Genomic DNA, 20714 nt, shown 5'->3' with positions numbered 1-20714 from the left:
GGATTTACATTTAGTTAGAGACTGTCCTCTTAAAATGCCTTAGATTTATTTCTATGAATTTTAACAATAATTTATGTCACTTGATAATAATGTTAATCCTGTGTAGCAATAGCTATTTCAGTATAAATGTGCCCCATGCAATGTTTGAGACATACTAAAAGAACTTATTTGTGGTTTGTAGGAAATTCAGCTTTAACAGGCTAACCTGTATTTTGTCAGGCTGCCCAAATCTCATGGGACATAGCATTTGCCACATGAGCTTTGTTGCACAGTTCTGTGGGTCACCATTTGTGCTGTGCTCAGGGACATCATTTACATAGAATACAATGAAAGTGGTTGCCCTTGAGTGGAATTCTATGTCTCTAATATCTTTAATATCTCAGTGACATGTTTGTGTGTATACCAAATGTGGAAGTGGGCCTTGGCAAGTCTAAGGTGCATATTTTAGGCAGCAAATACAAAAATGGTTTGTTATCTGTTCTGTTGGGTTGGCCAAAAAGTTCATATGGTTTTTCCATAAAATAAAAGACACATTTTTCATTTTCACTAATAACTTAGTTGATTTGGATATTTTGAGTATGTTGGCTATCTCCTGAATAGATAGAATGATAGTGTTCTCAATTAATGTCTTGATTTGATCTCTATCAACTTCAACCGGTCTATCCAACCATGGAGAACCATCCAGTAAGAAATCTCCAGCATGGAACTTCACAAACCACATTTGACATGTTCGATCAGTCACAACAACTTCTCCATACGCTGCACAAATCTTCTGTTGCATTTCAATTATGTTTTTACCTTTCTTGAAATAATAAAGCATAATATGCTGAAATGTTGCATATTTTCTTCCATCTTCAATATGAAAATGGCTACACAAAAATTCATCAATTTTGATAATTTTTTTTTAAATGTATGCTGATGTGACAGCTGTTACAATACAATCTTAATAATATTGTTTCAAATGAAATTAAAGACAACTAAACATTACTGGAGCCATCTAATAGAAAAAGAAGTGAGCTTTTTGGCCAACCCAATATATTCATATGTGTAATCTACTTCAGATAACACATATGACATTGATTTTCCCAGAAGATTTTAATAAGGTAACAATAAAGCTATGGTTATATTCATGTCATTTACATAATTTCAGTCATTTGAAGGAGGATCATGGGTCAGTATCAAAAAATCATGTGACCTGGCTGGTGTGGTTCAGAAGATTGAGTGCCACCCTACAAACCAAAGGACCACCAGTTCAATTCCCAGTCTAGGGCACATGCCTGGGTTGTGGGCCAGGTCCCTGGTGGGGGGTGCACAAGAGTCAACCACACATTGATGTTTCTCTCCCGCTCTTTCTCCCTCCCTTCCTCTCTCTAAAAATAAATAAATAAAATCTTTAAAAATATCATGTGAAACTTTCCGTCCCAGAGTTCACAGCAGACTGATAGATGAGATATTCCTGGAGAGCCCCTTCAGAGAAGTGAATTAAATTCTGAGAAAATGTGGTGTGATTTGTTTACAATATTGAGTAGTTCTCTATAGTTTTGTATCCTGTTCTCACTTTTGACTGTCAGGACCCTAAGTACAAGACCAGACATTTTGTGATATAGTACTATATTACAATAAAACTATAGAGAGATCTCAATATTGTAAAATGTTAATTTAGCATTTTCTCACAGGGGACACCATCACGTCAGGGCTGATAACTGGTGATACTGAGCTCGAGTTCATGAGGTGCATGTGGAGGGAGAAGTCAAGGAAAGCCAGGAATCCAATCTGGCCACGTGTTCCAGGACCACAGGTAATGCAAAGTCAGTCATAAAGACACCAGAGGCTCATTTAATCATTCCCTGCTCACCTCAACTTGAGGCTGCTCGACTGATCTGGAAGTAAAGCTGGCACCAGCCTCAAAGAGCAGCACAAGTGGCCAGTGGTTCAGGTTTTCCTGAGCACCGGGCATGATTTCATAGTGAGATATCTGCTGAGTTTATTATCCAGAATTAACCCTCCAACTGAACTTGAGGACATGAACTCCAATTTCCAGTGCTGTGCTTACATTAAATTAGAAATAATTAAATGCTTATTTTAAAATATGCATTCCTTAGGGAAATTGTTCTTACTGGTGTTTATTTTAAGAAAATTGTTCTTATTGGTGCCTTGGGAGGAAAAACGGGTAGTCAGCTTTTTAACTCTATCACTATGCAAAACTAGGGAAAGAGAAATCACCCTCTTCTTTAGTGGAGGGAGGAGGCCATTGAAAACACAGGGCAGCCCCCTTCACAGCTTAGCAAACAGGACAGGGGACGCATTCATTAGGCACCATCTTGGGGTGAAAGCCTATTTCTTGGCAGTCCTTTACTTTTTCCTTTGTCTTTAATGCATTACCTTGGATGTATGTTTCTGGGGCACCTATCTTAGGGGAAGGCTGTGTACCTCTCTCTCTCTGGTCAAAGGCCATTGCTGTCAGGTAAGGGAATGCAGAGACCCAAGTGTGAAGGTCAGAGCTGAGCGAGTGTCTTATTTTTTCATAGCAAGAAAGATTTGACAAAATTAACTCGCTGCATCAGGGTTCTCCACAGAAATAGAACCATTGTAGGTTTTATATTTATATGTACTTATATTTATATCTATACTTATACTTGTTTATATGTATATCTATATTTATGTGTATTTCTTATATGGAATCTGCTTACACAAATATGGAGGCTGACAAGTCCCAAGATCTGCAGTGAACAAGCTGGAAACCCAGGGGAACCAATGACATTTTTCCAGTGGAAAGGCCAATATGCTGGAGACTTGGGAAGACCCACTGTTCCCACTGAGTCTGAAGGTGGTAACAAACCAATGTTCCGGCTTGAAGTTCATCAGGCAGCATAACTCTCTCTTAACTCAGGGGATAAGATGATCAGCCTTTTTGTTCTATTCAGGCCTTCAACTTATTGTGTAAGGCTCACCCACATCAGGGGTGCAATCTGACTCAACTGACTGATTCAAATGTTAAAATCATGCAGAAATACCCTCAGAGATACATCCAGAAGTTGGCACATAAAACTAACCATCATACACATATATGATACTGAAGCAAATGTAGCCAGAATGGCAGGCTTCTTCCAAGTCTCATTTAAAGGTGCTGAACTTCCTAGAGCTATGAATCAAACATGCTAAAAATATTCCTAAAGAGTGAGAACATCTTTTTATAAAGTTAGTGTTGCACTAGTTTTAACACCTCAGATGCCTTTTAGCTTGTTAATACAAAAGGCTCTGACTCCCTGCTTCTGTTTTTAGGTTAAGAGAAAACATTTAGCTTTTATTATTATTAATTTTTAAACTGCTACAACATTTACAGTAGACTGTTCCATTAAAATACAATTGCTCCTTTGTCTCCACATTGATTTTTCTTTATACAGGTGTAATCCAATGAATGGCAATACTTATAGTCAATCTCTAGTTGGTGTCGGGTGGAAGAAAGAGTATTAGAGCAAGTCAAAAAATATGTCATTATAATGTCATTTATTTACTTACTAGACATGTGACTTTGGTAAACTTCTTAAGATATCAGAATTGGCTTTTTCATTTCTAGACTCTTGTCCTATCTACTTCATAAGGTTATTATAAGAAGGCACACGAAATAAAATAATTATGAAACATGTCAAATACTGTAAAATTCTCCCTATGTGAGATGATAATGTTACTATCTGCGGTCTATACGAACATACCTTTTTATGTGTTTTAAAGTATTACAGTCTCATGTTTGCTTTAGAGTCCTATCAAACTTCCTCAGGGTATTTTCTGGATCCTTTGTTACCACTGCTGAAGATAATTCATCTTAAAATAGCTTTCTCCATCTAGTAGCTAAAAAAATGACTATAAATTGGTTACACACAGCTTTGTGATTTAAAAAGGACTTGAGAGTAAGCAAAATAAGCAAAAACTAACAACTTAGAATTATAGTATGAGTATTATATTATGATGAAAAAAAAAGGAATATAGTTCCCTAAAATAGTGTTACTTAAAACTTGGTCCATCAAATGGTACTTGCCCACAATGAAGTAAGCACAAAAATTGAGAGTAAGCATTTAAAACCTTTTATAACAATTTCACATTAATGTGACATTTAATCCAAATGTAATTTTGGTCTGCTGATTATAATAATAAAAAATTGCAACTTGCATTTTTCAAGTCTTTTCACTTTACTTTATTTTTTATTAACTTATTTTTATTGCATTTTACAAACATTGGCCAGTGACAGATTGGAAATAAAATGTCTTCACCCCAGGTAGCTTGAGAAACATTGCTCTAAAATCTCTAATGCCTATAACCACTTCCAGAATATTTAATGTCATTTTCTCAAGCATGTGTATTACTAGATTGTTTTGGAGTCTTGTTCTATTAACTATCTTTTTTTAGAATTGTGTGTATAGAATAACCATAATACATATCCAAAATAACGCAGCCCAAGCAATAACCTTTGATCTAGATATGGACAAAAGTATTTTTGCTCTCTATTTGTATCCATTTGCTTAGCTACCTTGAAATGTCTGAAGTTCTGGTTATTTTTAAGCGTTAAAAAGCAAATGAGTGCTAATAAATCTTATTTTGACAGTTTCCATACACAGATAAATCCAAGAAAAGTGAAGTCATTTCAGGAAAAAAGAATTACATATTCCTGAGCAAAATGACTTGTCTTTGTTCCCATTAACAATAGAGAAGGTGCTTTTCTAATGTTTCCACCATCTTTTGACAAAACTAAGTAATAAATCAAGAAAATGCAGTACAGATGAAAATATGTAGAACAGACCAAAATGGGGGAATTATGTATGATGTCAATTAAATGTATGAATTATAGTCATATACTTCTATAAACTAATATATGCTACAGAGTATTCATTCAGTTACTATGTATGAAATTCTGGCTAAGGCTAGGAATTCTTTTTTTTTTTCCCATAGCCTTAACCCTGTAGCTAAAGCTAATTGATGAATAAGCAAAAGTGACTAAAACAAGGACTTCAGAGATACTTATTTCTGTCTGTACTAATATTTCTTTGAACCACAAACTACTATTTACATTGGATTTTAAGAGCAAAGGCAATGTCATGAATTGGTAAGAACATTGACATGGGCTTATTTCTAGCATGTTACTGATTAGCTAAGCAACCTTGAACAATTCATGCCCGCCCCTCTAGCTTCTATTTTGTTCTAGCTGTTAAATCATGAGATTGGATAAGATGTCCTGTTTGGTTTATTCTGGGGCCAAATGGTCATAAAAAATTAAAGTTAAAAAATATTTTTTAAACGTTCCTTAAGATTGCAGTGATCACTTGAGAATTTTTTTCCGAAAAGTTAAGACGAAAGTGCTCTTTGACTCATAGTGCCAAAAATCTTTTAAGTCACCATGTATTTACATAAACCTGATACATGAATAAAATTGAAAGCAAAAATATGAATATATGTATTATTTTAAAGTTCATTCTATGCAGAAATTAAAATCTATTGTCAAGTCAACAAATATATTCAAGACTAATACCACTTTTCAAAGGACAGAATGTCTTAATAAATAACACTGTCCAATACCATATTCCTTCTGTGAATATAAATTAAGGAATGGCACTGTACAATGCTTTATTGTCTCTCTAAATACAAATTAATGAGTTGGCCTTACTGTTTGAATTTGGATTCAGACTGTAGCTTACTGGGCAACCCCTTATGTACTAAGCTCTGTGTGTTTACTGCACACCATTTGAGAAGCTGCAATGCATTCTACACTCAGGGAATTTAGAAATTTAATCAGGACGAACTGGTGCCCTGCTGCTTACGGAAAATGACAAGATCTGTACAGTACTCTATACAGTGTGCTTAGTTGCTTATGATTATTTAGCCTGATCAAGGACAAAGGAGTGCAAAATGTTGGGCAATTTCTAGTCTATTCATGTGACTGCTGCTTTTTGCAGCCCTCTCTGGGTTAACCCGGGAACTCCCAAGCTCTGACATATGTATCTATCTCTCAGAGAACTGAAATTGATGTAGGTGTGTAGTATCCAGAAGTTGCACCATAAGAAAGTTGTTCTTTTTTTACTTCTTTCTCAAGTCTTATTCTTCCCAGGAAAAAGACTCTACCTGGGGCTAGTGTGCTTCTCACACCTTTTTAAATTACAAATCTCATTTGTAATTAATAGAGCGTCAACCACGAGGGCCAAAGTCTTCTGCAAACAAACGGCATTTACTATGATTTAATAACACTGATTTGTTTCCTATTTTAGCAGTAACCTATTAATTTTGGTACCAACATAAAGTTATCTTTTGAAATAAATTAATTTATGCCAAATGGTACATTGAGTTAAAACAAAAAGGTTTTATGTAAATAAAATAATAGTACATGACTGGCAAAATTTTCTAAAGTGCTATGTAAATGACTGAAGCGTTGTAAACATTGGGCTAGTGGAAAGTACACTGAGTGGCAGATAGAAAACTTGAGCATTAAATCTAATTCTAACTCCGTTACTAATTATTGGATCATCCTGGGACAAGATGATGAATCTTTCATACTTCCATTTCTTTATTACCCAATAAATACAATGACATTTGCCCAGCTACCTTTGAAGTAACTGATGTGAAGATTAAAATGAAATGATGGGTAGTGAAATTTGAAAGGTATATGTGCATATGAACCCTTATTATGTATCTGAAACATCACTTTTTCTTTCCTTTATTTTTTTCACCATCCAAGAAAGAAAGAAAGAAAGAAAGAAAGAAAGAAAGAAAGAATCATGATCATTTAGAAAAGTATAACGTTTTCTTTCTACAATTTTACCGTTTGTGTGTGTGTGTGTGTGTGTGTGTAGAGAGACTATAGTTATATATATTCTGCATTTACACTATTACTAAAACTAGAGCTGTATTGTCTTTTTCTGATTGCTTATATGCTGATTTGTACTGTTTTCTGTAGTGATAAAAAAGTTTGAAAACTAAACTATGTTTAAAAAATGAACCTAATAATAGACCTTATTCATCTTAAAGCTTGATAAAAAATATTTTGACCTCTCTGACTATTTAAAGTTGTTTTAAAAATAATGGAGTTTAGTTTTATAGTGAAATTGTTTCTTGACCTGAAATAGTATTTGGAATCTTGCTTATTATGTTTTTTCATTGTGCTTAAAAAATCAAATTTTCTACAAAATATGATACCATATCTTCACAAAAGATATTTTGCTCTTACATAATATCATTTCTTATAGACTCTGTTCAGGGTTTCTCTTTTCCAATTTGATCTCACTTATTTTTGAAATTAAGGTCATTGTTTTGGTTAAAATATAATGGTACAGTGAAATACCTGATGTATTTTGATTTTAATAATTAATTATGTCAGGTTAATGGCTGCTATTTTGAGACATACATACAACTAAGTTCCAATTTATTATGTTAAGGAAAGAATATTTGTGCGCATAGAAATAATGCTAGCAATTTTTTGTTTGGTTTCCTGTTCTATTAAGCAAAGCTTGTTTAAGCACTAGTTCTGATGGATTAGGAAATGATAGACATTATAATTCATTTACATATAAATATTCATGGACCGTCTAGGGCAGCAATTCTCAAACTGGAGCAGTCATCAGAATCACCTGGAATGATTTTCAAACCACAGATTACTTGGCCCACTCTCAAGGTTCTGATTCAGTAGTTCTGGGCGGGGACTGGAAATGTGCATTTCTGGCAAGTTCTGCAGTGATGCTGAAACTGCGGATGCTGTTCTAAGTCCATTTTTTTTTTCCCATTGGTCTGTTGCAAGGCAGTATTAGAGCAGGACAGTGAAGCTCGCCAACTTTGGCAATGCCCCCAGATTTCAACCCTGGCTTTGACACTCAGGACAAAGTTTGTGTAACTTGGACAAAGTAGGGCTCAATTTTGTCATATATAAAGCAGTAACAATTATATCTATTAAGAATATTAAATGAAATAGCTCATGTTAAGTGTTTAAAACAAGGCCTAAGCATGTTATGAGCACTCAGAACCTGCAACACTAGTAACTAGACGTAATGGCAGTTAGAGTGGTAGTTAGTAGTAATTGAGAAGTAGTAGTTAATAGTACTAAAGTAGAAGTAGCAGTTAGTAGTAATAGAGAAGAAAGTTCAGTAGACTTTTTTAAGGAAAGCTGGGCCAAAAGGTTGGTTTTCATTGATGATATTGTTTCTATAAAAAAACAGTCTGGCAAGAAGGGCATTCAGTGAAAAGAAGCATATCATCAATGTGCAAAAGAAGCATATCAAGATGACCTTGGTGAAAGAACTGTCAAGGCCACGTGGGAGCGGAGTCTATACTGCAATTTTAATCAAAACTGTATCCATTTGTGCAGTGTCTGAATATTTAGAACTTACTGCATTTGTTTGTTTCCTTCCCATAGCAACAAGAGCAAGACCCAACAAACCTATACATCTCAAATCTCCCCATTTCTATGGATGAGCAGGAACTTGAGAATATGCTGAAACCCTTTGGACATGTCATTTCCACAAGAATACTAAGAGACGCTAATGGAGTCAGCAGAGGTGTTGGTTTTGCCAGGTAAAACGCTTGCTTTGTGTATTACTTATCTTTCTTCGTTGTTTCCTTTTAATTCCATTCCTTTCTAGCACTATGGACCAAAGAGTAGAATTTTTTCAAAGTAATAGTTTGTCAGCCCTGACCGGTGTGGCTCAGTTGCTTAAATAAAGATTGTATTGTGAAGCAAAAGATCAGTGGTTTGATTCCTGGTCAGGGCACATGCCTGGGTTGCAGGTCCAGTCCCGAGTCTGGGCAGGTATGGAAGGCAGCCAACTGATGTTTCCCTTTCTTGCATTTTTTCTCAGTATTTTGCTCCCACTCTTTTCCCTCCCTTCTCCTTTCTCTAAAATTAAAAAGAAAAATAACTTTTAAAAAAAAAGTTGTTTATCAAACTTATTTTATGTATCTTTGCTTCAAGCCAAAGAATCGTAATGTTATTAAAAAATGGGCTTTCTAAAATATGTATATAGAATGTTTTATGTGTCTGGAGTCATAATGATTTGCATACAGAGACCCCAGGCCTCTCTATGTCTATAGGTCATCAAAATCAGATGCTGCCAATTTCTGCTAGGATAATAAAGGTCCAATACCCCAAAACTAAAGAGCCCATGTGGTGAACAAAGCATCCAAATGGTTTCACATTGCTTTCCAAAGAAGATGACAGAATTTCCCAGTCAGCAGAGGAGAGAAGAAATGAAAGATACAGAGAAACAGGAGTTGTTGGAAAGTCCCAAGGAACACAAAAATATAAGAGGAGGTCAAGGGGCATTTGCATTTAAGAGGCCCTGGCTGTGTGTTTTTGATGTTTTACGCAACAGGAAGAGAAAGCAGATTGAACTTTTTTTCATTGTCAAAAAAGGAAGACTAGTTCTCACTTTAACTTTAAGGGAATATTTATAAAAGGGGGTCTCAGCCAGGAATAGAGTTAAAATGCCTGTACCTGCTGTGCGTTCATGAAAAACAAAGCTAAAGGAACCACAGATAAAAAGAAACTGCTCAACCACAAACAAGAAATGTAATAGCTGTGTCTCCACGACTTTATGTGTGTATGTGTCTCCAGCTGACTTCACATGGATGAGCGGATAGAGGTTAGTGTCATCAGGAAGTCAGTACATTGCACACAGGCATGTACACGTAGAATGAACCCTGCCATTGCTTGGCAAACCATTCCAAACCAACTCCTGTTAACCCACTTTGAAAGATAACAAATTGTAATATGAATGTTAACTGATGTCTAATTTGACTTCCTAGAGGTCATGAACCACTGTCTTCAAATTCTTTATATTCCCTATAATGTTCAACACATAGTAGACCAGTAGATATATGCAAGATACATGTTTGATGATATGGAAGAGAAATGAGCAAAATGAAGAAAATCTCCCTGATTTGAATCAACGCATGAGGCATTTAAGTTTCCAGAACACTGTTGTTAACTGTTCATTTCCATGGTCACAGCAAAGCTACTCACACTGCCTAGGTGTCTGAAATTTGCCTGGGTGGTCATTCTTGGATGGCGTACAAGCTGCGATTGGAAGCGTGACCAGCGTGGAAGTGCCTGCCGTCACGTTGATGCTTCACACAGCATGCACGTCCCTTTGGTTCTTTCCCCCACCTCTCACACCCCAAAACACTCTCTTTCATATATTAGTTTCTCCTTCATTTGTACTCCTCTGAGAAATAAGCATCTTTCAAATCAACTGAGCATGCTTTCTAATAAAATCTACGGTGATTTTTTTTAACAAAGATTTTTTTGTATCAAGTGTGCTAGTTTGTTAGGGCTGCCATAACTAACTACAACAGACTGGCTGGCTTAAACAACAGAAATGTATTTTCGCACAATTCTAGATGCTAGAAGCCCAAGATCATGGTATCAGTAGTTCTAGTTTCTTCTCCTTGTGTTATAGGTGGCCTAGGAGGCTTTCTGCTCTGTGAGTCTCCCTGTGGTCTTCCCTTTTGTTTGAGTCCACACCGTCTCCTCTTAGTGGAGATGGGATTAGGATCCACCCATCTGAACTCAAGTTAATTTAATGACCAGTTTAAAGGGATTATCTTTAAATTCATCCACATTCTGAGATACCAAGGGTTAGGACTTCATCATGTGAATTTGAGCAGAGTATGCAATTCAGTTTATAGCATGAAGACTGGGCTGTTCAGTTCTCTCCTTTCTGTCTTCTCTGTATATGTTGAGTTTACTTAAAAAGAAGATTTTTCTTAAGTGCCGAAGCAAGTAATGCACACTGTGAGGGGTAAAACTGTAATCATAGTATGTGGTGTCATGAAACAGTAAAATCCATAAAGTTTTTTTTTTTTAACCAGATAAGGATGAGAATTTTAAACTATTATTTGATGTCTGCTTTGAATGCAGCCTCTCACTTCTTCTGTGCATTTTGTGTATTGAAGCCACAAGTGATTCTTTAAAAATGCAATTCTGATCATGTCAGGAGCCTGCGGACTTCCTTTCCATATGGCAGGAGTCGCTGAATTTGCAGACCCCTGGCATCATTATCTCTGACATGGCGCATCTTCTCAGCCTGTCTTCCTGCCTCCTGTCCTAGACAGAAGCTGCCCTTCTTGACTGTTACATGTGACTCTTCTTCTGGTTTCTGCCTACGTATCCCTCAGATAGAAACTTAAATGTCTTTTCTTCAAAGACACCTTCACTGACTTCCAACTCTATCCTCCAGACAAAGTTATGTTATTTTATTATATAGCTCCTGTCAAAGTTGTGGTTTTTTTAAAAAATAAAATTTACCTTGATCATAATGAATTCACTAATTTCTGTCTTAACCCACTGGCTTGTACATTTACTTAAGTCATTTTTTTTAATTATCGTTGGATGGATGGGTGGGTGAATGGTGTTGTAGATTGCATAATTACCTTTCTATAAAGTTTCTGAATGACTGAACTCCAAGCAATGATATTTAAAACTTTGAGCTTTGAATATGAATTATTGGTAGCATTCCAGTACTGAAACTTAGGTCTCTGTACTCTAAATCATGCATTTTCCAGTTTTAGAAAACGGCATGTGGATTGTAAAAGAAATTGTAGGTTCAAATCAAGCCAATTATTTTTTTTTTATGCCTAAGAAGTCAAAAGAAAATCCGAATTTCCCTGTCCTGTAAGAAGCCAGGAAACGACAAGAATAAGTATTTCATTCTCTGTTGTCTTAGATATGAAATTCTAAGGAGCAGGGCTCCACTTTACCAATCTGATGGAGTGAGAAAATAATTGTGGCTATTGCGTATGTAAATATATCTGCTCAAATTCCTACTTCCTCACACAGATTTGTTCTGCATTTTCTCAAACACTTGTGGCTACTGCTTTAACTAACTTGATCATTCACAAATTAACTCTTGCACAACTTTCCTGCTTTTTAAAAGCTCACCTTTTTTCCCACTCAGCCTTTCTTAACAGGAGCTCACCTTCTGAACCACAACAGAAATGTTTTGAGTCACTACTTTACAAATTCTTCCAAGGATAGTGCATATGCTTTGAGACAGTGGTTCTCAAAGTATAGTTTCCAGGACAGCAGCATCACCTGGGAAATTGCAGAAATGCTCATTTTTGAACCCCACCTTAGAACTACTGAATCAGCAATGATGAGGGTGAGGTAGAGAGCAGCAATGTATTCTAACAAGCACTTCTGGTGTCTCTTATGCTCCCTAAAATTTGAGAAACATCGCCTTAGTGCATAATGTTCTCAGAGTCATTTGGAAGGTCTGTAAAAACTCAAGATCGCTGGGCCTCATTTTTAGAGATTTTTCTAGATGGCGTTCATTCCTGTTGATGCCCCTATCACACTGTCTCACTTTCTCAAAGTGTGCTCATCATAAAGTGGTCTCTGTTTCTATCCTCAGGGGTAGGGACCAGGCCCTATATCTTTCCTAGAACCTAGAATGGAGTTTGGCACATAATTGATCCCCTCTAAATTCTGGATAATGAACAAATGGAATAACGTTAAGTTTTTTGTTTGTTTATTTGGTTTTGGCTATACAAATGTGCAGGGAGATGGCATTTCATGAAAGAACAATTCTGAAACAGTACAGAAAACTACAGTAGCATCAGCCCAACTATTATTGATTTGTGAATTATTTCTTCCTCTAAAAGTTTACGTTGTCAAAGACATTATGAAAATAATATACTTATTCAATTGAGAGAAGAGCTAGCCTATAATTGTGCTAGGAAATTGTACATATCTCTTGAATTGATGATTACCTCAGTTCATGAAACCTGAATAATTTTTTTCATCAGCCTTCATTTTGAATATTACCATTGGTCACTTCTAACCACCAGATGTGGTCCTTGATTCATGTGTAAGAGATCCTCAAATTGTTTTGACTAGAAAGAAAACCCTACACTATTATCTTTCCCAAAAGCTATACATTAATCTTCTTTGATAACCATCTCTTCAAAGTAAAGGTAGTGTCTTCATTTTATATTTAAAACACTGAACATCAAAGCACTGATTTGGATGCCAGTAGGAAACACAGACAGCACAATTACAGGCTTTTCAAAGTTCCAGGAGCACTAGATAGTGTCTGAAATTACAGACATTTTATTTTTATTTTTTATGTTTTTAACTCTCTTGTAACTTAAACCAATTTTGTAAGACCCACCCCCCTCTAGGCAGCATTTTATAGCCAAGTCATAAACCTCTAAAAACAGAAGTTTATGGTGGGAATGCTGACAGTGAGACAGTCAGACCCACTGCTGCCGAGCTAGCGGGTGCCAACGTACTACCTTGCCTTCGAGGGTGAGGATCAGAGCATAAATCAGCCCCAGTCTGGAGGGACGGGGCTGTGTGTTCATGTTATCCATTTCCCATTCCCAGAAACATGAGACCGTTTGTCTAACAAAAATCACATTGAAAGAGTGTTATGAGAGGCTGGTAAAGAATGACCCAAAGTAGAGAAGGAATGGGGGGTGAGCATTCACAACTAATCCAGCTTCAACATCTGGGAACATAGAACCTCTTTAAGAAATGCATTTACTGTCCCCTGGTGAGCTAAAGAGCGTGAGAGACTGCTGAGCACAGAGACCTTTGTATTTGTAGTATTTTCCGCCCCTCTCCAGTACTTTTAATTTGATTCTCATGGAGCTTTGTTTGAATGACTTTTAACACAGAGGAAGCCCTGTACCCCATTTCTCTTGACCTAATAAGCAAGTTTTTCAGAAATTTCAGTTCTTTTCACAAAGTAAAAAAATGATTCATGGTTACAGGCAGACAAATATCAGCCTGATTATTAACAATCAATATAAATATCAGATTAAGAATATTTTTGTATTTATTAGCTTTGGATATTATTAAAATTTGACTGATTTGCCTTTTATTGCCCAAGCTTCTTGCTCCCTATAATGAGAACTCTGATTCAGAATCAATATAATGAAAATATAAGGATTTTAAAAATGATAGAGCAAATGCCAAAGCTGCTTTTTAAAACAAATATGTGCTCCTTTAAAATGACCATTTAGCCTATCAAACTGTGTTTTCATTGTTTGGAAAGTGTTTTGATCATAACTATGTGAAGTTCATATTTGTGTTAACAATCCCTTGCTGTTTTGGCAATTCTTTTGGCATTACTATCTCACATACATGAGACCAGGCAATCAAATGTGAGCAAAGAAAATCTCTAAAATGTAAACTTAGTGATTAGTAATATGCAAAGTACAGCTGCGTTTGCCCAGAAACAGGTTACAATTGTGTTTGCCGAGACTGAAGAGAATGAGGGCTGCTATTCCATTCAGTGATATAAGTCCTCTCCCAATTGGCAGCAGAAGTGAGCCACTGTAGAGTCAAATCCTGGTCCAGCTTCCAGCTTCTTCATCTTCCATTTATGTGTCACTTTGTTCACCTTCATCTGTTTCTTCTCATTGCCTCTTCGGACATCTTTCCTTTACCATCACAAAGACCTGATCATGGGTACAGAAAGCAGAACTTTCTGCCTTCATTTTCATATTTTCAGAGCCCTAGTTTTCAAAACCCTGACCCATCAACCAAGCACATGAATGACATTGCATCCAATAATCTACTATTCTGAAATCTCCTGGACTCAATTCTTTCTTTCTACATACCTTTGTAAAAATTTAAAAAGGGAAAACGTATACTTTACTGTTTTATAATTACAAAGTTGAAATGACCAGATTCCAAAGACTGCCTCTGTGGAATGGGAGGAGAGCTCTGAATATGACTCACCCATGGGAAACTGAAATGGGAGAACACTGTTACCTCCAGATTGGAAGTGGTGGCCATTCAGTGTGCTCAGGGCCTGTAAGATTTTGCTCTCTACCTGCTCTAAGTACAAACCAGGACAGAGACTCCTTGGCCATCCAAAGGCTGTGTGCATTTGAGGTGGGCTGTTAGCTTCCAGCCAATAAAGGGACAGACTTGGACATATCACTTGGGCTACAAGTGTGGGTCTGTTTGGTTTAGTATCTTTCCTACATTCTTAGTTTTCTGTGAGTTGAATCAACCCATTTATATTCTATATCTGTGTGGTTATGAACATGAGTTTGTGAGTCAGAAGTAACCTAGCTTGTGTCTTAGTTCTTTGCCTCCTCTCTGTGTTCTTGTTACTTAACTTCTCTGAGACTCCTTTCCTGATATGTAAAATGGATTCATTCATCTATTTATTCAGTTATCTAATAAATATGTCTTGAGCACTATTAACATGGTAGTAATTATTCTAGATGCAGTAAATTCAGAAGAATACACAAAAGATAAATATCTACTTTCAGGGATGGATATTGGACTGCATTGAGGAGACAAATAAAGCGTGCAACTAAACAAATAATAAAACAGCAGAGAATTAAAGTATCATAAAGACAGAATAAAAGGTAGGGGTGCAATAAAGAATACTGCAGAATGAGAGGCTGGAGTTCAGGGACAGGAAAGTCCCCTGAGGAGGGAGCATTTAAACTGAGATGCAAATGATGAAAAGGAACCATCTAGGAGAGTGGCTCTATGTGGCTGATGAGTGAAGAGAGCATCACTGGCGAAGGAAAAAGGGAAGAGAAAATCTATGGTGAGGCCAAGTTCACATATTTGGGAAACAGAAGAAAGGCGAAGTTGTTATAGAGGAAAGAAGAGAGACGTAATCAAAAATAATATCTAGGAATGGAATATGATTGCAGCTCAAAGGGACTGATTAAAAGTGATAATGTAGTCCAGTGCCTTTAATGGCAGGATTTCTCTAAACCTAAGCATACTGCACTCATTGATTTCTTTCTTTATCTCAGCTTTAATTTTTTAAATTTAATTTTCTTCCATTTCTATACCAAAATTCCTTTGGAAAACATGACTTTATGGTTAAAAGACAAATTTAGTTTATGATGTATCTAGACAAGGGTGTCAATTGGAGGTAGGCAGTAATTTAAATAAGAGAAGTGGTCCTCTGAGAGAGTAAGAAAACTTTTTTTTTTTTCCCTTCTTAAGTTCTTCTTGAAACACACAGCCTCCAGGATAACATTGTTTCTTGATTAATGATGGTTTTAATGTGTAGCCATCGGAATGTGGGCTGCAAACAGAATTTTACCCTAAAGGATTCAACTAAAGAGACTAGACTAAAGGAATATTTAGAGAAGTGTGGACAGTATTAAGGGACTGACAAAGGAATATGAAGATACCCAGAGATAAACAGCAGGAAGAAGCCTTTACTACCAGAAGAGCAGAAGGCAAAATGGTTAGTGTTCCCAGGGCCCAGTTCAACCCAGAGCCTTGGAAGAGGAGCTGCCTGGATGAGCTATAGAGAGAGAGGGGTACACCTCCTGCCAGAGAGACAAGTACCAAAGCAGAGAGAGAATGAGGAAGAAATGCTCACAATTCTCTTTACCCCCATGAAGTCCCCAGTGGCTGAACCCAATGAAGTGCCATCAGAAAAGGAAGCCAAAACGATACGGCCCATAGAAGGATCACTTCTTTAGGACAGAGGACAGAGCAGAGAAGACATAGAGGGGGCCAAACAGAAAACACAAGTACACGTGGAAAATAGCTGTTTTTTTCCTATTGACTCTATTATTAAAGAAACCCACAAAAATAAAAAAAAAAAAGTTCAAGTTCAGCAATAACTAGCATTTACATTGCTTTAGGATTGACAACTGATACAGGTTGGTTGGAATGATAGCAGGCTGGCTCTGTTTAGAGAAAACAGCTACTCAGCTCTAGTCCATAGTTGCTGTGATGTCTTCATCCTGGTACCAAGTATGCGTCATTTTTCACAGTAATTCTCCAATTCTCTGACAATAACTGGGAGTCGAGGATTCAATTCAATCCTGACACTACTCAGAGTTATCATCTAACTCCAGGTTTAAGGGCGCAGTCCCACAGGACTGTCCCTAGGCTACCAACACTTCTACCAGGCCAACTACAAATTCAGGGATCCCCGTGACCCTCCGCAGGTCTGATAATTCCCTAGAGCAACAGAGAGAACTCACAAAAACACTTATGTATACCAGCATATTATAAAGGATACAACCCAGGAGCAGCCAAAAGAGGTCCGTAGGGCAAGGAAGGTATGAGGATGGCTGAGAGCTTCCCTACCCTCTTTAGGTGTACTGCCCTGCCAGAAAATCAATGTGTTAACCAACCCACAAGCTCCACAAACCTGTCAATCAGTGGTTTCTATGGAGATTTCATTACACAAGCATGACTGATTAAATTAGTGGCCATTAGTGATAGAGATCAATCTCTAGCCCCTTTCTAGGCCCTCCAGAGGTGGGAGGCCGGGGTTGAAAGCTCCAGCTCTCTGATTGCTTGGTCTTGGTGACTGGCCTCATCCTGAAATGATATGGGGGCCCCAACTCAAGTCATCTCATTAACACAAACTCAATGTACGGTCAAAGGGGGCTCATTATGAATAACAAAAAACATTCTTATTATCAAGAAATTCCAAAGGTTTTAGGAGTTCTGTGCCAGGGACCAGAACAAAAACCAAATTTATTTTTATTATACAATCCTTGCCATACCAAAAACATGGATCAAATCATCTAATTTTTAATAGGAATCAGAAATTCAAATTTTTATATGAAGTCTCCCAACTTTAAATTTTGACAATTATTTCAAATTTTCCAAAAACTCTTTGCAGTCCAAACAAAACATACCTAAAGGCTGGACTTAGCCCACAGTTTCCAGTTTGGGACACCTGACATAGATCTCTAGTACAGTGGTTTTCAACCGTGGCTGCACACTGGAATCACCTGGGTAGCTTTGAAAAATATGTGCCTAGACTCCATGCCAAAGCAATTAAGTCAGACTCTCCTGGGCTAAGGCCCAGACATTGGTATTTTTAAAAATAGTTTCCTGATAATTTTAATGTACAGACATTTTTAAATTAGCCTTATATTTTGGAAGAAGTTTGGTTTTACGGAAAAGTTACAAAGATAATACAGAGTTCTCATATACCTCACACCGAGTTGCACTTTTTCTTAACACTTTACATTACCATGGAATATTTATCGAGAGAAAGAAAGAAAGAAAGAAAGAAAGAAAGAAAGAAAGAAAGAAAGAAAGAAAGAAAGAAAGAAAGAAAGAAAGGAAGGAAGGAAGGAAGGAAGGAAGGAAGGAAGGAAGGAAGGAAGGAAGGAAGGAAGGAAGGAAAAGAAAGAAAGAAAGAAAAAGAGAAAGAAACTGACATCGGGATATCACTATTAACTAAATTCCAGAGTTCATTTGAATTTCACCAACTTTTTTCATTGATATCCCCCTTCTGTTCCAGGATCCAATCCAAGGTACCATTTTGCATTTAGTTGTCTTGTCTTATGAGTCTGCTCTGGTCTGTGACAATTTCTCAGACTTTCTTCATTTTTTCTGAGTACTACCAGCCAGGTGTTCTGAAGAATGACCCCAGATTGGGGTTTGTCTGATTTGTTTTTCGTGATAGGATCCATATTATGTGCATGTTTTTGGAATGAATACCAGAGAGGGGAAGTGCCCTTCAGGCATGTCATATAAGAGATATCTCCATTTTTTTAGACCAACTACTCTACTCAGTGGTGGCTGGATAAAAATGGAGTTACCAGGACCCATCCAGCTTCAGAACAGATTAAAGAAGAGCAACACTGGAAATCACACGGGATGACATGAGACCACAGTGGACTCCCGTCTCTTCCAAATAAGCCACCTGTATTGAAAGTCAGGAGACAAATGTTCTGTCCCAGGCTAATCCACTAACTAGTTTTTGGGGAAGCCAAGCACAGCCTCCTGATGTTAGTTTCTTCATCTGTATAATGTAGAAGTTAATATCGGAAGCTATTCCTAATCCTGAATTTATGTGATTCCAAAACTCAGAAGTGGATTTTCGTTAGTCAATTATTATCCGAGGTTCTGTTTCCTAAGAGGATTGTTTTGTAATGCTGAGCAAAACACCACCCAAATATCTGGTTTTCAGCAAAGGGACAGGGAAGGGAGGCCACTCTGCTTCACTCTTCGGCATCTGTGACAGTTGGATCCTAAAACATGTTGCAAAAACTAAGAAGGAAATTCAGCTCACCCTCTCATCTTTGTTCCTGAGATTCACTGTTATTTGTTCTGCTACAGTGGGTTAAGAAGTAAATGACATAATTTGTTTTCGAGATGTCAGGAGTACATATTTTAGTATTCTAAAAAATCTTTTAATGTTGACCCTTTGCGTAAATCTTACCAGAAATAAAGGATGGCTGGCTTGCAGTGTGGGATGTTTCGAAGTTGCCAGTTATTTGTACAGAGCCTGTGATTGCAAAACCACAAAAATTTCACAATAGTGGAAACCTCTCATTAACCATAATAAGTGACATGGCAGATTTTTAAAAAATACGTGGTTAATAATGCTTACTGCTTTAAGGTCATACACGGAGAGATTCTCTACTGGGGTGAGGTAGGTGGTGACTGCAAATGGTTTTGCAAAATTCTTTTCCCTCTGCATGTAAAAATCTGACCCAGAACATTCTACTAATATTGGATCAGGCTCTCATCTGATGTCATTTGCCTGTGGGAATTGTATTGGCTGTGAAACTAGCTCCTCTTCTTAGTTGTTGAAAAAAAAGTAAAAAAAAAAAAAAATCCCAATTCTGTGGTGCGTATTGAATAATGAAGCCAGGTTCCTAGGCACCGAGACAAGAAAGAATGTCAAAAGGACCTTTAATGTGTGTTTATATTTAAACATCAGACCTAACAGAAAACCCCTAAGCTTTATACAATGATTAGAGCCTTGTAAGAACCTAATTAATGTATCATCGGGTGAATGGTTGGCCTGGCATGCAAGCTGTTCGGAGGGACGTGAGGGGGTTCAGGTCCCAGCTAGGAAGAATAGATTCAGTTGTAGTGATTCAGTGGCCCATCTGAAAGGGACATGTAAAGGCAGCTTTGTCTGGCGTGCTGCCTTTTCAGACCCACTTGATAATGCTAGTGTCAGTTTCAACTGAAGCGTGTGCCAGATTGCAGATAGCTTGAGCTAGCATTTCAAAGCAGTTAATTGTGAAACTTGAGAAGAAAATGGGCACATTCTTCCGAGGTAGCTATTCAAATGCAGTCTATTTCACTCCCCACCCCCACACCCAGAGTTCGGTGGATCTCACTTTTGTTCTGTTCCCACATAAAATGCATGAGAAACACTGAAACTTTCCCCTTGGTGGCTCCTATATTGCCGTCTTTGCTGGGATTGTTTTGCCTTGTTAAAATGTGTCCCGTGTATTAAAATGAAATTGTCACTGCTGGGTGGTGCAGCATAACACGGTTTGACACTAAGCGCCGGCAGCTATAGAAAACAGGCTTTTATTGCATTTATTCTTTCAAAAACGAGAGTCTCTAAAGACTCACTGAAGACATTCACTTAGTTAAATCTGAATGAAGCTAAAGTGAACAATCCGCACTGCCATAGTCCTTGTGTTCGTAAAACAGCCCCCATCCGGCTTGATATGGCTGGGAAACAGTTTTAAGAAAAGATAATCGTGTATAGAATTCAGAAGGGAAGACTCGAGCCTTTCAGACCAGAGCAAAAATATTTTAGGTGAGTCAAGTGTGTTGGCCACTTGATGTTCTTCTTTAGCTTTCTCTGGATTCCCTAAAACATAATATGTAGAATCAAGAAGCACAGACACACACACAGAGATACACACACTATCCACATCTAGTGTGGTCTTTATTTAGGATTCCATGTCATTTTTAAGGAAAAGAGAAAGGATTTGATTTGTAGGACTCTTGCAAGCAAGTTTTAGAT

General features: G+C 37.2%; 1 protein-coding gene across 8 annotated transcripts in view; it reads left to right on the top strand.

The window, feature by feature from the left end:
- The window catches only part of RBMS3 (RNA binding motif single stranded interacting protein 3), a 1181733-nt gene that overhangs the window by 946719 nt on the left and 214300 nt on the right, over window positions 1-20714 (top strand). For all 8 annotated transcript variants that reach the window (XM_054595674.1, XM_054595672.1, XM_054595670.1 and 5 more), the window contains one exon: window positions 8390-8547. In XM_054595674.1, the coding sequence (XP_054451649.1) occupies window positions 8390-8547 (158 nt within the window). The remainder of the gene's footprint in view (window positions 1-8389; window positions 8548-20714) is intronic.

This window comes from Pteronotus mesoamericanus, unplaced genomic scaffold, assembly GCF_021234165.1.
Source record: "Pteronotus mesoamericanus isolate MK-2021 breed Mesoamerican mustached bat unplaced genomic scaffold, CSHL_Meso_final scaffold_54, whole genome shotgun sequence".
Lineage (NCBI taxonomy): Eukaryota > Metazoa > Chordata > Mammalia > Chiroptera > Mormoopidae > Pteronotus > Pteronotus mesoamericanus.
The sequence above is the reverse complement of the archived record's forward strand: the minus strand, read 5'-3'. Positions and strand labels throughout refer to the sequence as shown.